This window comes from Miscanthus floridulus, chromosome 8, assembly GCF_019320115.1.
Source record: "Miscanthus floridulus cultivar M001 chromosome 8, ASM1932011v1, whole genome shotgun sequence".
In the NCBI taxonomy this organism is placed as follows: Eukaryota; Viridiplantae; Streptophyta; class Magnoliopsida; order Poales; family Poaceae; genus Miscanthus; species Miscanthus floridulus.
Genome location: NC_089587.1, coordinates 228,982,566 through 228,998,266, shown reverse-complemented (window position 1 = coordinate 228,998,266; position 15,701 = coordinate 228,982,566). Strand labels below are relative to the sequence as shown.

The 15,701-nt window shown below is 46.5% G+C and overlaps 2 protein-coding genes across 2 annotated transcripts; one reads left to right on the top strand and one right to left on the bottom strand.

Moving 5' to 3' along the window:
• Positions 1 to 3,363: 3,363 nt before the first annotated feature.
• Positions 3,364 to 11,309, top strand: LOC136478477 (protein argonaute 1C-like). The gene is made up of 23 exons (XM_066476945.1): positions 3,364 to 3,569; positions 3,718 to 4,333; positions 4,425 to 4,633; positions 4,760 to 4,915; positions 5,002 to 5,135; positions 5,334 to 5,443; positions 6,484 to 6,590; positions 6,678 to 6,816; positions 6,985 to 7,101; positions 7,205 to 7,312; positions 7,517 to 7,588; positions 8,306 to 8,428; positions 8,588 to 8,753; positions 8,877 to 8,998; positions 9,091 to 9,228; positions 9,345 to 9,487; positions 9,614 to 9,676; positions 9,754 to 9,817; positions 9,892 to 10,027; positions 10,376 to 10,449; positions 10,543 to 10,637; positions 10,708 to 10,739; positions 10,831 to 11,309. The coding sequence occupies exons 2-23, from the start codon at positions 3,731 to 3,733 to the stop codon at positions 11,037 to 11,039; spliced, it is 3,120 nt and encodes a 1,039-aa protein (XP_066333042.1). The 5' UTR covers positions 3,364 to 3,569; positions 3,718 to 3,730; the 3' UTR covers positions 11,040 to 11,309.
• Positions 11,056 to 15,698, bottom strand: LOC136478478 (sucrose synthase 6-like). The gene is made up of 11 exons (XM_066476946.1): positions 14,187 to 15,698; positions 13,939 to 14,115; positions 13,716 to 13,832; positions 13,420 to 13,586; positions 13,079 to 13,303; positions 12,670 to 12,991; positions 12,336 to 12,580; positions 12,118 to 12,256; positions 11,933 to 12,009; positions 11,826 to 11,849; positions 11,056 to 11,720 (listed from the first exon to the last, which is right to left on the bottom strand). The coding sequence occupies exons 1-11, from the start codon at positions 15,243 to 15,245 to the stop codon at positions 11,660 to 11,662; spliced, it is 2,613 nt and encodes an 870-aa protein (XP_066333043.1). The 5' UTR covers positions 15,246 to 15,698; the 3' UTR covers positions 11,056 to 11,659.
• Positions 15,699 to 15,701: the final 3 nt, after the last annotated feature.

The window sequence follows — 15,701 nt, the reverse complement described above, 5'->3', positions numbered from 1 at the left end:
CCAAAAATAGGAGATTGTAAGGAAAATAGACTCTAGACCCATTTACTTTGGATTTTGGTGTTTGATGACCAACACAACTAAATTGGACTAATGATTTTACAAGTAATTGTTTTGTAGTTCAATAGGGTGTAAATGTGACTTGGATGAAGGCGACATGATGATCCGATGATCAACACCTTAAGCAAGACCCTAGAAGCACAAGAGATGATCCAAGATATAAAGCAAGGTCCAAACACGAAGATATAAACCAAGCTGGATGCAAGATCGCGAAGAAACGAGCTCCACAGAGGTGACCAGACGCGGCTCTATGAGGACCAGACGCGTCCGATCAGTTGCTCGGCAACAACAGGCGTCAGCAGTTGTGACCGGATGCTGAGCGAACGCGACGGCAGGACGACCGAACGCACCAAGAAGTAGCATTCGATCATGTCCAGAAAGGTTCCAGAGCGACACAAAGGTAACCAGACGCGTCTGGTCAGGACGACAGCAGCGTCCGATCAGTAGCAGAAAGCTGGGTTTCGCCCCCAATGACTACTTTCTCCATGGGGCTTATAAATAGACCCCCAACTGGCCATTTGAGGTGTGGAGAGCAGAGAAAACATACCAAGGGTGTTGATACACCATTTTAGTGATCTTCACTTACATAGTGCTTAGTGATTTATTAGGTGATTAGCGTAGGTGCTTTGTAAAGTGCTTAGGTTGATTAGACCACCGCTTATGCGCTTGCTCTAGGTTTAGTCCTAGTGTTGAGTGAGATTTACACACCTTTTACTACCCGGTGCTTGCGCGCACCATTATTGTACATCAGAGGGACTTGTAGTCTTGCGAGATCACATCAACCACGTTTGTGGTGTGACCGTCACCGTGTACCAGAGGGAACAAGGCTCGCGGTGATTCGGCCGGAAGCTTGATAGTGAAGACGGCGGGGAGCGGTCTGGGAGAGGCTTACCAGAAGACACACCGGAGACCCACTTACGCGTGGGGAAGGTCCGGGGCTATCCACGAAGTTACCCGACCGGGAGCTTGGCCCTTGCGAGGGATTCCTTACGAGGGGCTCTAACGAGGATTAGGAGGAAACTTGTGCACTTCTCGATACCTCAGTAAAAATACCGGAGTCATCAACGGGAGTTTGCATATCTCTATCTTACTCTTTCGCTTCCGCATTTACATTACAATCTTGGTTTGCACTTTACTTTTCTTGCTTAGTGATAGGCTAGTTGATAGGTTTGGAACCTAGGTTGCATAACTCTTTTTTGCAGTAAAGATAGCAACATACTAGCAAAATCATAGTTGCACATTAATATAGTTTATCTTTTTTATAGGTTTTTGCTAAGAATAGAAAAAGAGGCCACAGTTTAGAGTTAAAGTTTTAGGTTGCCTTATTCATCCCTCCTCTTAGATGCTATGGTCCCTTACAAAATGTCATAGGGTTGAGTCATGAAAACAGTGCCAGAGATAGTGAGAAAATATAACATAATAATTGCATGCCTCAGTTTAACATTTTTCAAAATTAAAATATACAACATTATTCTACATGAATTCTACATCACCGTTAGGCAGAAATAGAATTAATGCATGAAAAAACTCATGAATACAAAATTATAATATTGTTATTATCAACGTTGGTTAGAAAAATAACAATATCATAATTTACTGAATAAAATTAACTGCTCTTCAAATTAAATTCTCCTGTTGTTCGAATTTAATTAGAAGATAATAAACATCTACTTTGCAGCGAAAACATGAAAACATAATTTATCTACTTTTAGAAGCATTTTACTGTACTCATCTATTCTCTGGAAAAAATTAACCTGTTGGTTCAAATTTTGATAGAGATTTAACATCAAAACTTGATAAAATTCATCAAAACTGCTTCTGAAAAATAATAAAACTTAAACAGTGAATTTACTGTGCATTTTGGCTCGAAGGCCCAGCTCGCGTAGCGGCCCACGGTCACTCCTGGGCAGCCCAACGGCTCACTCGCGCTCTGTGTGCCTCCTGCGTCCTAGGCCGCAACCTGGGTCTGGGCCGGGATTTCTCATTCCCGTCTGGGCCGTATCTGGCCCAAGCTCTTCTGACCGTTGATCTTAATCCGACGGCTATCCGCGCAGTTCGACAGAACAAAAATGCGCCGTGGCTGCTCCCCTAAAATCCTAGGTTCATTCTCTCCCTCCCCTTCTCTCTCATCGCCACAGCCGAGTAAAACGGAGCGGCGCATCAGCAGCCTTCGTGGCTACCAGAGGAGGAGGTGGCGGCGCCGCCGCGGGGCCCCTTGTCGGCGCGCGCGCTCATCCAAAGGTGAGCGCGCCGCCGTCGAGCGGCCTTGTGGCGACGCCCTTGATTCCCGAGTCCGAGGGGTGAGGTTCCGCGGTGGCGTGGCCTCCTCGGACGACGGCTCGGGAGGTTCTTCCCACGCGACGTCGGCGGTGGTGACGGTAGCAGGTGAGCCCCTGTCCCCTCCGTCCTTCTTTCTTTTCGTTTCTTTAGTGTTAGAGTTTTGAGATTTTATCCGATTCGATTCATCTCCTTCTTCTTTCTACTCGATTTCTACCCCAAAATCTAATCTACACGCTAGGGTAGACAACTGATACCGTTGATAGACATAGTGGATCACCTAGACATAGATTTAGCGGGTACAACCTTTACATACGGGATAAAACTTCCTAGAACATGATCTATAGAGAGAGAGAGAGGAAGGGAGGTGAGATGTCACCGACCATTCGCAGGCTTGGAGGAAGAGCTCGACGTAGCCTTGGAGTGACCGTGGTGACGGTGTTGAAGACGCAGCGGATGCGCGGTCCAGTGGCGGCGGCGAAAGCGGTGACGCTTTTTGTCGCTCACAACGTCCCCTCTAGATCGACTTAGGGTTTCTAAGTGGGGATTGTGGTGGCAACAGTGAACCTCATACCTAGTGCCTAGCGCTACACGATGAGGGTCCACCAACCATTAATTCGGTTGGACGCTCTGATCAGGATGCGAGATCAAGGCGCGACTCGGTTGTTGAACCGAGTATGAGGAGATCAATGCCCAAAGTGAGTGATCAAGGCGCGACTCGGTTGTTGAACCGAGTATGAGGGAGATCAATGGCCAAAGTGAGTGGGCACTGGGCAGGTCATCACAATTCACAAATCACATGCATGCATTCGTACTGAGATGCTGACGAAGCGTCCAGGCTGTGTGTGCTCTGCTCCGTGCCCCTGCTCTGCGGAGTAGACCGGATGTGTAGGGTGCGCCCACGTGTCGGCAGCGAGCTGCGAGAGGCCCGGCCCATCCCAGCCCAATGCAGGCGCGCGTGGCCGGCAGTGGTAGTTCCTACTACTTCCTAGTGGCGGTGGGATCCCATGCCAACAAAAACTGCTCCTGCTCGTGCTCGCCTGTTCTGTTCGGCTCGTCCTTCTCTCTCCTCCTCCTCTTCCTTCACCTTTCTTCCTCGGGTGCTTCCTCTCTGCTCTGCAACCGCAGCGCAGTCCCCTTCTCCCCCACTTGGCCGTGGCCGTGCTCGCTTTCCCAGTTCCCCATTGCCGATCGGATTCGCCTCGCGCCCCTCCCCCCCTGCTCCGCTCCCCAAGGTAGCCGATCGATCCGCTTCCGCCGCCTCCATTCCCGCTACCTATTTTGTCGCCGTTTACGCCGATACCTAGGGGGGGCAGGCGAGGGGATTTCCTCCGCAGCAACTCTTACTCATCGTCTCTCTCTCTCTCTCTCTCTCTCTTGCAGCCCAAACCCTGGCATGGGATCGAGGAGGGGAAGGCAACATCCTGGTGCTGGCCACGCCGCGCAGCCTCCGCAGCCGGGCGGGAGAGGCGCTGCTCGTGCTCAACAGCCCCCGCAGCCTGCAGGAAGAGGAGGAGGAGGTCGTGGAGGGAGCCAGCAGCAGGGGCGAGGTGGAGGCCGCACGTCTCGCGTTGATGAGGCCCAGCACCAGCAGCATGGCAGGGGCGGCCACGCTCGTGGCGGGAGTGCTGCGGGGCGCCCGCAGCAGTACCCACGTGGTGCTACACCTCTGCAGGGGGCTGCCCCGTCGTCATCCAGCCATTTAGCTCCCGAGCTGCGCCAAGCAATGGAGGGGGCTCCTCGTGAGCTTGCACCACAAGCGCCACCAGGTCCTTCGCAGCCATCGCCAGAGGCTCCCCCGCCTGTTCAGCCTAGAGAGGAGCACGGGCCAGCTGAGCCCAGTGCAGGCCAGGAGATTGTGCCTACTGCACCTCCACAATCAAGCAAGTCATTCAGGTTTCCTTTGCGCCCAGGAAAGGGCAGTATTGGCACCAGGTGCCTGGTTAAGGCCAACCATTTCTTTGCTGAGCTGCCAGACAAGGATCTTCATCACTATGATGTGCGTTCAGATTTCTCCAACTTGCATTGCACACCCTTTACGTTTCTTCTGTTATACCTTATCCTTGATGCATCTCATTTGTCTCGGACAGGTCTCAATCACACCGGAAGTTACCTCAAGGGTTGTTAGTCGGGCCATAATCAAGGAGCTGGTCAATCTCTACAAGCAATCTTACTTGGGTGGGAGGCTACCGGCTTATGATGGTAGGAAGAGCCTGTACACAGCCGGCCCACTGCCGTTTACTTCACAGGAATTTCATATCACTTTATTTGATGATGATGGTGGCCCTGGTTCCGAGAGGTCTGCTGCTCACATTTTATTTCCTCATCAAGACAAGATGTTTTCCTCCCTGTCGCGCAAATTCATGATTATGTTTTCAACATTTCATTGTTTCTCCACTATTTGCTTTGCTTTGCTTTGATCCAGGCGACATAGGAATTTTAAAGTAGTCATTAAATTTGCTGCACGAGCTGACCTCCACCACCTCGAGCTGTTTTTAGCTGGGAGGCATGCAGAAGCTCCTCAAGAGGCATTGCAGGTTCTGGATATTGTGCTGCGGGAACTGCCTTCATCAAGGCCAAGGTAGCAATGAATTTCTACCGTCTTTATAACTAGGAGCAGTGAAGCGAGAAGTGAATCTTGGTATTTCTCAAATTGTTTCCCCACAGGTACGCACCATTTGGCCGGTCTTTCTTTTCACCTGATTTGGGCCGAAGGCAGCCCCTTGGTGATGGATTAGAAAGCTGGCGTGGATTTTACCAGAGCATTCGTCCTACTCAAATGGGCTTGTCACTCAACATTGGTAATATGAATCCCCCTTCCCCTCGGTAGTAAATTTGCACATGTTTTCTGTCTTTCCTTATTACTGCTTGGTTTTAATCATTGTTTTTTCCCCATTTGAGGCTAACACACTTGAAGTCTTCAACACTACTGATGATTTCGTATCCATTATAAAGACACATATCTCCTGGATTTGATTTTACTTTCTGTGACTTTTCAGATATGTCAGCGACAGCTTTCATTGAGCCATTGCCTGTAATTGAATTTGTTGCACAGCTGCTGAATTGTGAAATTCACTCTAGGCCACTCTCAGACGCGGAACGGGTGAAGGTGTTCTCACTGAACTAACCTTTTCCTGATATCTCATCTCATAGGAAGAACCAGTGTTCAAATGAAATATTGTGTATTGCCTTGAAGATAAAAATGTATAATAATGTGTGTAATCATGTCCAGGAGCACTGTTTGGACATAGAAATAAGCAGTGCATGAACGTAATCTGTGCATTTCCTTTTTGGTGCAATGGAAATTGGGGTATGTCCAGGAGAAAACAGTGCTCTGTTTTTTTTGGGTTGTTTCTTGAGGTTTACATATAGTATAATTGTTCATATTGTTTGTCCCAAAGAGTATTAATAGAAAGTCATTAATTGTGTTTTACTAACTCTGTAACCAGAATTGGGGTATGTTTAAAAAATAGTACTCTCTTGATTCTTTAATATATGATGTTGACTTGTTCAATTTTGAAGTATACAACATATATTATTAAAGAACAGAGGTTATACTCTGTAATGTTAGCAGAACAAGGATTAAAGGGCAGACCCAGTGCCGGAGGCTCCCACATGAGTGGGGTCTGGGGAAGGGATAAACCGATACAAGCCTTTCCCCCACAAAATCTGCGGAGAGGCTGCTTCGAACCCACGACCTGGTGACTCAGTGAGACAGCTCTCACCACTGCACCAGGCCTAGCAGAACAAGGATTATGACGATTTTATAGTTTTCTTGCTGTATGCCACATATTGCATAATCATGTCCTGCAGAAAAAAATATAGGTGAAACTGCAACAATACTTATGGCTCACGACGCTTGAACTATAATGCGATAAACTATGTGATAGCTGCATATTTGGATTGCTAGATCACTAGATCAGCATGTTGTCCTGCCAAATGCATTTTATCTCACACACTCAGCAATTCCAAAAGAAGAAGAAGAAAACTTCTTTCAAAGAAAAAAAAGTATGCCTGCAATCGATAAATAAAAACACTGGTATGAGAGTTTGTACCTTTTCTTCTTCTTTTTCCATGTTTAGCACATGGTCCTTTCTGATGTGCATATTTTAAACAATTTAGCTTATTCCTTTTATGTTCACACCCTAGATCAAGAAAGCCTTGCGAGGAGTTAAGGTGGAAGTTACTCATCGTGGAAACATGCGGAGAAAGTATCGAATATCTGGGTTAACAACTCAGGCGACTCGAGAGTTAACGTATGCAAGTTTCTCACTTCATTTCAAAAAGCATTTAAAATGCTAGCTAAATTTTCCTGTAAAAGATTCATGTTCTTCGTGCCACAGCTTTCCTGTTGATGAAGGGGGTACAATAAAGTCAGTTGTACAATACTTTCAAGAGACATATGGCTTTGCCATCCAACACACCTACCTTCCTTGCCTTCAAGTTGGCAATCAACAGCGCCCAAATTACTTGCCAATGGAGGTGAGATTGTGAAACAGTGGTATCCTTTCTTCCTTTATTTGAATCCTGAAAAACTACTCCACCTCCAAATTTCCATGTTTAACTCTTTTTTACCAAATCTTGCAATTATTATTAGTTTTGGATTCTCCCCGAGAATTTTTTTAAATTGTAGAGTTTGACTTTATTCAGGTCTGCAAAATAGTGGAGGGACAGAGGTACTCCAAGAGATTAAACCAGAATCAGATCAGAGCTCTTTTGGAGGAGACATGCCAGCACCCACGCGATCGTGAGCGTGATATAATTCGGGCATGTATCTTATTATTTCCAATGGTTTCATATGGCTTTGAAATTTCAACAATTGCCTGTGCCAGTTCAGATCTTTCATTGTAATGCTATCTTGGGTGAACAGATGGTTAAACAGAATGCCTATGACAAGGATGATTATGCACAAGAGTTTGGCATTAAGATTAGCGATCGTCTGGCATCAGTTGAGGCACGGATTTTGCCAGCTCCACGGGTAGGCTGAACCCATTTCTGTCTGTTTTGACCTTTCTCTGCTTTACCTTTAGCCATGCTCTCAGCAGCACAAGTGCTGTAAGCAATGGAATATTCTCTCTTGCACTGGATGTAGAGTATCACAAAGCTGGACGCATAAAGATGCTTACCTTGTAAATATATGGCTTTATTAACAAACCTTTTTCTGTATTTTCACTTAATGCAGCTTAAGTACAATGAGACTGGTCGAGAGAAGGACTGCTTACCTAGGATTGGTCAGTGGAATATGATGAACAAGGTAACTGCATGGACTTTCTTTAGTTCTTACAAACTTTACTCACCTTATTATTATGAGCCCGATGCCCACAGTAGAATAGGAGAGGAAGTAGAGGTGGGGAGACAGACAATATTCTACCACCTATTTGATTGTTACCGTCCTAACTCTGACCGGTACTGTACAAGTGCTATTTCGCCGCACGACTGCTTTTACAGTAATCACGCCTCCCCTTGTGCCTTGCATGACACCATCTGTGATAATATCAAGCTATACAATGAATAGGTCTTTCAGTTAGGAACTGACCTCTGCTGCTCCTGAGAATGGTGTACTTTTATCTTTATTTAGCTTGTTGCGTCTATGTTGTAATGGATTTCCAGTAAAAAGTATTTAATAGTCTAGGCTCTAACAATTGAATTATTTATAGTTAAAACACAAAGAAACCTCATAGGTACAAAGTAGAAGGCCACCTATGTAGTGTCTGGCACACACATAAGACAGATCGTTGCATAGAAGATCCTTATGTAGAACCACCCACCACACCACCGTGTTTTTTATAGTAATAAAGATTTGCAAAACACACTCACCTTGGATTGACGAAATATGCTAGTCAGAAAACATTATCCAGTTCAAAACTGATTTCAAACACTGGCTTTTAGGTTTCATTAATCAAAGAGACGTAGGGCATTTGTTTATTGTGCATGGATATTTACTATTCTTTTATTACTTTCCTGTGCCCAGAAAATGGTAGATGGTGGTAAGGTCAGAAGTTGGATATGTGTCAGTTTTGCTCGCAATGTGCAAGACAGTGTTGTTCGTGGGTTCTGTCATGAACTTGCACTGATGTGCCAAGCGTCAGGAATGGCAAGTATTCTTGACACAGTTCCTGCAAAACTTGCTTATTGACATCACGGAAGCACCTCAAGATCCTTATATAAAAGCAAAAGCACCAACATGAATATTAGGATTTGTACTTCATCCACCTGTTTGCAACAGTAATATTATCATGCATAATCATAATAGGATTTCGCTCGGGAGCCTGTTCTTCCACCTCTATATGCACGTCCTGATCAAGTGGAGCGAGCTCTGAAAGCTAGGTACCATGATGCCATGAACGTTCTTGGACCCAAACACAAGGAACTTGATTTACTTATTGGAATACTACCTGACAACAATGGCTCACTTTATGGTATGTTAACCTGGTCCTTCTAACTTCTAGTTCTTCCTATTGATTCCTGTGGTGTTGTTGGATTCTCATGATTATTATTATGGAGTTCTCTGTTGACATTACTTGTCTCCTTGCTGATGCTAGGTGATTTGAAGCGTGTCTGTGAAATAGATCTTGGGATAGTTTCACAGTGCTGTTGCACAAAGCAGGTTTTCAAAATGAACAAACAAATTCTTGCAAATCTTGCTCTGAAGATTAATGTCAAGGTTCAGTGCCCAGTACCCTCCACTTTTGCGTTTTGTTTACAATTTGCCTTTCTTCTGTGTTTGTCAAGTTGACATCCTTTAATTTGGCAAAGGTTGGGGGCAGGAACACCGTGCTGTTAGATGCCGTCTCAAGGCGAATTCCTCTGGTAACTGATCGACCTACAATCATATTTGGTGCTGATGTGACTCATCCTCATCCTGGTGAGGACAGAAGTCCCTCAATTGCTGCTGTAAGTAGAATAATAACACACTCTTTTAGCTTTAGTGATTAATGATCTGTTCTTGAGTCTTCACTTTTGCTTTGGGAAGGGTTACTTAATTTTTTAACAAGCAACTTTATCTGTAGGTTGTGGCCTCCCAAGATTGGCCAGAGGTGACAAAGTATGCTGGACTAGTTTCTGCTCAAGCTCATCGGCAAGAGTTGATAGAGGATTTGTATAAGGTCTGGCAAGATCCACAGAGAGGGACAGTAAGCGGTGGAATGATAAGGTGCACTGCTCATTATTTCAACTTTTCTTTCCTTAAGAATGAAAGGAACATGCAGCGATTCAGTGATCCATTTTTCAACCTTTCTTTCTTCAATGGCAAATGATTTGTTACATGAAAAAATTGCAGGGAGCTACTTGTATCCTTCAAAAAATCAACTGGTCAGAAGCCCCAGCGAATAATATTTTACAGGTGTGTGCTCTCAAAGTGAATACCTGTACTAGTGCTTTCTGCTTTCTCTACAGCTTAATCTTCTTTCTCCTTGTCAGGGATGGTGTCAGTGAAGGACAATTTTATCAAGTTCTGTTGTATGAGCTCAATGCAATCCGAAGGGTAAGTATTTGACCAAACCAGGCATGAGCATATGTGGATGCTACCACTAAGCATGATCTCCATGTGTCACTTAGGCCTGTGCCTCCCTGGAAGCGAACTACCAACCAAAGGTGACTTTTGTTGTGGTTCAGAAGCGCCATCATACTAGATTATTTGCTCACAACCACAATGATAAGAATTCAATTGACAGGAGTGGAAACATACTCCCAGGTAATATTAACATTACCTTGTACCTCGTAATTAATATTACTATGTTACTCCCTCCGTCCCGGAACGCAAGTCATTATGACTTTCAAAATTTGTACTGAAATATAGGGCATTCTACGTGGTGCCCATGTTCAGATTTATCATAGTTTGTTAAAAAGAAAACCATGATTTGAGGAGAAACTCCTTAATTGGGTTTAATCCATGGGTACATGTGTCATTCGAGGATTCCCTTAAGTTGTCTTAAATTTTTTGGAATGTCTTGTATTACAGGACGGAGGGAGTAATACTGATGTTTGTTACTGCTGCTTATTATCTAAAAAATGACTTCTGCCATGCTGTACATTTTGAAAGGTACTGTTGTAGATTCGAAGATCTGCCATCCTACTGAATTTGACTTCTACTTGTGTAGCCATGCTGGCATTAAGGTAAAGACCTTGATTTGCTTGCATTTGGCTTGTCAGATAATGTCATTCTATCTAACGTACAAGTCATTATTTACCTACCCCATGTATATATAGGGCACTAGCCGTCCAGCTCATTATCATGTCTTGTGGGATGAAAACAACTTCTCTGCTGATGAGTTGCAGACTCTTACAAACAACCTCTGTTACACGTAAGTGCCTATTTCTCTGGTGAAATTTCCTTTCGGAATGCTATTTTTCTAACTCGCATCACATGTGCAGTTATGCAAGGTGCACCCGCTCTGTATCGATCGGTAAGCTATCCCCCCTTCCAGGGATTGTTTTGGCAGTTGTGCCACTGGCTTGCTTGGTGACTAAAATCCCTTTTATTTTTTCCATTTGCAGTTCCACCAGCGTATTATGCTCACCTGGCTGCCTTCAGGGCTCGTTTTTACATGGAACCAGAGACTTCTGACAGTGGTTCGGTGGCAAGTGGTCCTGCAGGCCGTGGACCTCAGTCAGCATCCCATAGCACTCGGGCCTCTGGTGGTGCAGCTGTTAGGCCACTTCCAGCTCTGAAGGATAACGTAAAGAGGGTCATGTTCTACTGCTGAGGCTAGGCTGGGGCGCTTATGGTACCCTCACTTGTAAATATGTTTGGAGCTCGTAATAATCTGGCAGCTGCTACTTTGGGTGCTGTACTGTTACCATTTACTGTACTGGTCTACGTTTCTTCCTCAAGCACCACATGTATGCACTCATGCTATTGTCTCCACAGATCATATGTATGCACGCTGTAACATAGTAATACCCTCGGTTGTGTGTGAGTAATTCCGTCTGTATGTCGTGTAAAGGAATAAGGAAATGGTATCTCCGTTTGGTTATCTGGAGCTGTTCATGCAGGTGCTTTGGAGTCCTGTCACCTGTGGGAGCCTGTAGCGGTAATTTAAAAAAAAGAAATATATCCTGTGGATTTCAGTATCAATCTGAACACTGCATTAGGTGAGACTCAATCTTAATAGGCAAGTAGCTGACTCTGGTATTACTTATGCTAGGTTGGTGATTGGTCAGTACGTATTGCTTTCACAATCATTATGGACACCGTGATTTTATTTATTTACTTATTTTCCATTTACATCCTTCCCAGTCAATGACAGTTAAGAGAAAAAGAGGAAACAAATTATCACTCGGGCACGCATCTGGCTTTGGTCTGGACAGCCGACAGCCCCTCACTTCAAGCAGCATCCGAGAGATGAGAGGCTGGCAGCACTGGTCCAAGTAAGTTGCTCGCAATTCTGCAGAGTTCAGAGTTCAGAGTTCAGACAGACACAACTTTTACCATGGATTATTAATTCAATCAAATAATTGTGCTTTGCAGCTGCAGCATGATAAGCTCTCACCTCTGAATCCTTATCTGCGTCCTTCTGCATAACAAACCACCAGTCAGTCAGTTCAGTTGCTTCCCCACTTTATTTTCAGTAAATTTCTTAAGAGTGGATACACTTGCCTTTCTTTTGACCTATCAGGCAATGCCACTGCCGTAGCTTGGTCAAGTTGTTCGCCCACTTTCGGCATCGCATTTGCCTAAAAACATCAATAAAGTTAAAAATTTGCACTCTTGAGGTACTGTACGTAGTTTCCTTCAAAACACAATGAGAATCCTACTCCAGCTAGTACTGGTCCTCGACTCACCAGCTTCCTGAAATGAAGGTTGTAGAACATCTGTAGGTACTGCTGTTTGGCCTGCTTCTCTTCTTTGTCCAGAGTCCTCCAGAAGCCATACATTGACCCCATGTTCAGAACTTTGGTTGCATATATCTGCCAGGTGTAGCTACAATCAAAGACAACACAAATGTCACACACAATTGGTGGGCGTTCTGTTCCTTGGATGATTACTGGAGATATGTTACCATTCGTAGATGCGTTGCAGTCCAGCGGTGGACATTCTGTTCCAGTACATGGGATCTTCGTTGCATTTCTGGAAGAAGTTGGCAATCTTGTTGCTTGCTTCTTTGCCATCAAGTGGGTTGATATGGAAACCTGAGACCTCATTGACAATGATTTCTGCGGGGCCTCCCTGATTTGTTGCAAAGGTTGGCAGCCCACAGTTCATTGCCTCGATGACAGTTAGTCCGAACGCTTCATAGAGCGCAGGCTGAAAGGCACAACATTGGATGGCTAGATTAGCACCTAGTTTCATTACTAGCATCTCTCCTGGATATCTATATCGTAACTCTTGAGTACCTGAACAAAGGCTCCCCTGGTATCTGCTATGCAACGGTAAAGTTCCCCATTGCGGACACGGTCTGTCTGGGCTTTTATCCATCGGATCTGCCCCTTGAGCTGGTACTTGTTGATCAAACTGTGCATCTTGTTTATCTCCTCGATCTCCTCCCTGTCCTTGGATTTCGTGGGGTCCAGGAGCCCTCCCACGACTACAAGGTTGACAAGGTCCCTGAGCCTCTTGTCCTGACCATACCATTCAACCAGCCCAGTGATGTTCTTCACCTTGTCAAGCCTTGCCATTGAAAATATGACCGGTTTGCTCCTGTTTTCCAAGTAGCCTCTGCTTGCATCATATCACACAGTTGAGAACCATAAGCACGATTTCGCCAAAAGTCAAAGGAAAACAAGCCTGAATGCATGTACTTACATGTGCTCATCATTTTCCTCTTTGCCGTAGACTAGCGCCTCGATCTGTGGGTGCAAGTCTGTGAGGCGCTTGTGCTTTAGTGTGAATGGGAAATAAACTGATTGATCCGCGCCAGGGGCAGCGATATTGAACTTGGGGTCGAAGACATTGATGCCTGTAGCGAAGCGGCAGAGCCCTGGCATTGTGAACGCATAGTGGCTCTCATACTGGCCAGGCTTGTCTTTGCTGCATGGTGTGGTGTCATTGCGAAAATGGTTTGATGAGTAGTAGTAAGTAGCATGACATTGCCCAAGCAAAGTAGGCACAGGGCACACGAGGAATTTGGTTAGGCAATGGCTGACCTTCCTGCTATTTCTTGGTAGGTGCTAGCGATGATGAAGTCGCTGGTGTTCATCGCGATCATATCAGCAGTAAACTGGCACGAGAAATGATACTTGTGGTCCATTTCTCTCCACTTGACATCGGAATCCTCATACTTTGTCTTCTCGAGAGCATGCGCGATCGTCCCCTGTTACATTGATCATTGATGGATATATGATATTTTTGTTTTTGTCAGATTTTACTTGATTGGTACCAGTACCACCAGGAGAAGGTTCTGCATTGCATGATTAATATACTGCAACGGCGGGTTTTTCACCTGGGTAACTCCTAGCTTCCTTGACACGAGGTAAGCTACTAAATTGCCGTCAGTGTAATTGCCGATGACCAGATCTGGTTTGCGCCCCAGTATATCTAGGATCTTGGCACAAGAATCCTGAAGTTTCATGCCATGCCATGGTACGTATATTTGTAGAAATAGAACGGCATTTGTCAGTGTATATCATAATAGTAGTAATAATACATATACAAGAGATGCAAACCTGTGCGTATCTCTCTAGGTAAGGGTAAATGTCGAACCGGGAGACCCAGTGGGGCAGATCCTGGCCATCTTGGGTCTTGAACGGCACACGGAGGATGCTGGAGTGCCTTGTGTTCTCAATGGGTTCCAGCTCCACGTTGCAGGTGGTGCCCTTTGCTTCTGGTATGAGCCTTGTCAGCTGCATCAGCAACGGCCCGTGTTAGACGTACAGTACAATACGACATATATATGCATACTATGATGGCCTACCACAAGGATGTTGGGCGTGAAAGTGAGGCCCTGCCCCTTGATTCTCTGAAGAAGCTCCTCTTCAAGCGCTCTGACTTGGTCCAGGATGTAGACGACCTGGCCGCCGGTGTCGGGCATCCCCAGGACCTTCTGCTGCCCGAAGTAGCCGTGGATGGAGAAGATGACGACGTCGAACACCGACGGCACCCTGCTGAAGAACCTGTCCACGCTAGCAGGGTCCGGCGCCTGGAGCACCTCGGAGAGGCAGGCGAGCATCTGGCCGCACGCCTCGGCGGTGTCGCCCCATCCTTTCTCCAGCCCCCACTCCTGGAACCTGTGCGCCATCTGCTGGTACGGCGTGTCCGGGTGCTGCTCGGAGACGAAGGCCTGGGCGAGGAGCAGCGCCGCCTGGAGCTTGCCGACGGTGTCGAGGGTGTCGCTGATGAGCAGCTTATTCTGCTGGTCGCCCGGCCGGTACCTGAGCGCCAGCAGGTAGTCCAGCAGCGGCTTCTTCATCGACGACATCTTCTCCGTGGCAGTGCCGGTGCCAGGCCTGCTGCCGCCGCCGAGCCTGGAGGACAGGAATCTGGAGACCAAGTGCATGCCGTTGCCGATGGAGGAAGGCAGCGTGAGGCGAGGCGTGGAGAGGTCCAGGGCGCCCAAGTTCACCTCCAGCGAGTTGTCGTCCTGCGCCCAATGGTTGTCGTATAGGATTTCCTTGCGCTTGAGGTAGTCGGAGGGCGTGATCTGCTGGACGGTGAGGTCGCCGGAGTGGACGGTGATGTACTCCCAGACGCCAGGGTTCCTCCGCACGGCCAGGGCCACGTAGGGAGGGAGCACCACGGCCTCATGCGTGCAGGAGATGACGTGGCCCAGGAAGCCGTCGGCGAGCCTGCTGCTGTCCTTGTTGTCCACCGCCGCCGAGCCGCCACCGCCGTGGAGCTCCTCCAGGAGACGCTGCTGCTTCATGAGCCTGCTGCCCTGGGACACGTACCGCTGGAAGCAGCGCTTCATGTGGTACCGGCTCTGACGCAGCGCCTCGGGCATCATGTCCGCGATGCTGTCCGACCGCCTCATCATCTCCTCTCCTGGTTTATCTTCTAGCAATCTACTAGTGCCGGGAGGAGGCAATGTAATCGCAATGATGCTTGCTCCATCTCTTTGTTATCTTTATATATACACACCAGAGCACCAGATCAGATCACCAGAGTAAGGCAAGGCAAGCATGGCTATAGATGCCTAGATGCTTGTTGGGCGAACAAGGACAGTGGACAGAGGAAGGAAGGATGGAGGGAAGAGAGAATGGATTTTGATTGGTGGACGACAAGCAAACATTGGCATGGGACGCTAGGCAAGCAAGGCATTGCCTTTACCTTTACCTTCGAAATGCTTGTCGTCGGAATATAATGTGTATGGGTCTCATATAGGAGTACTACACATGAGACATGCGAGTAAATTGGAACATTTGTTTTCAAATGGGTCATCGCCATCTTTACCTCCCTAAACTGTATCCGTGATTTTATTTTCCTCCTCGAA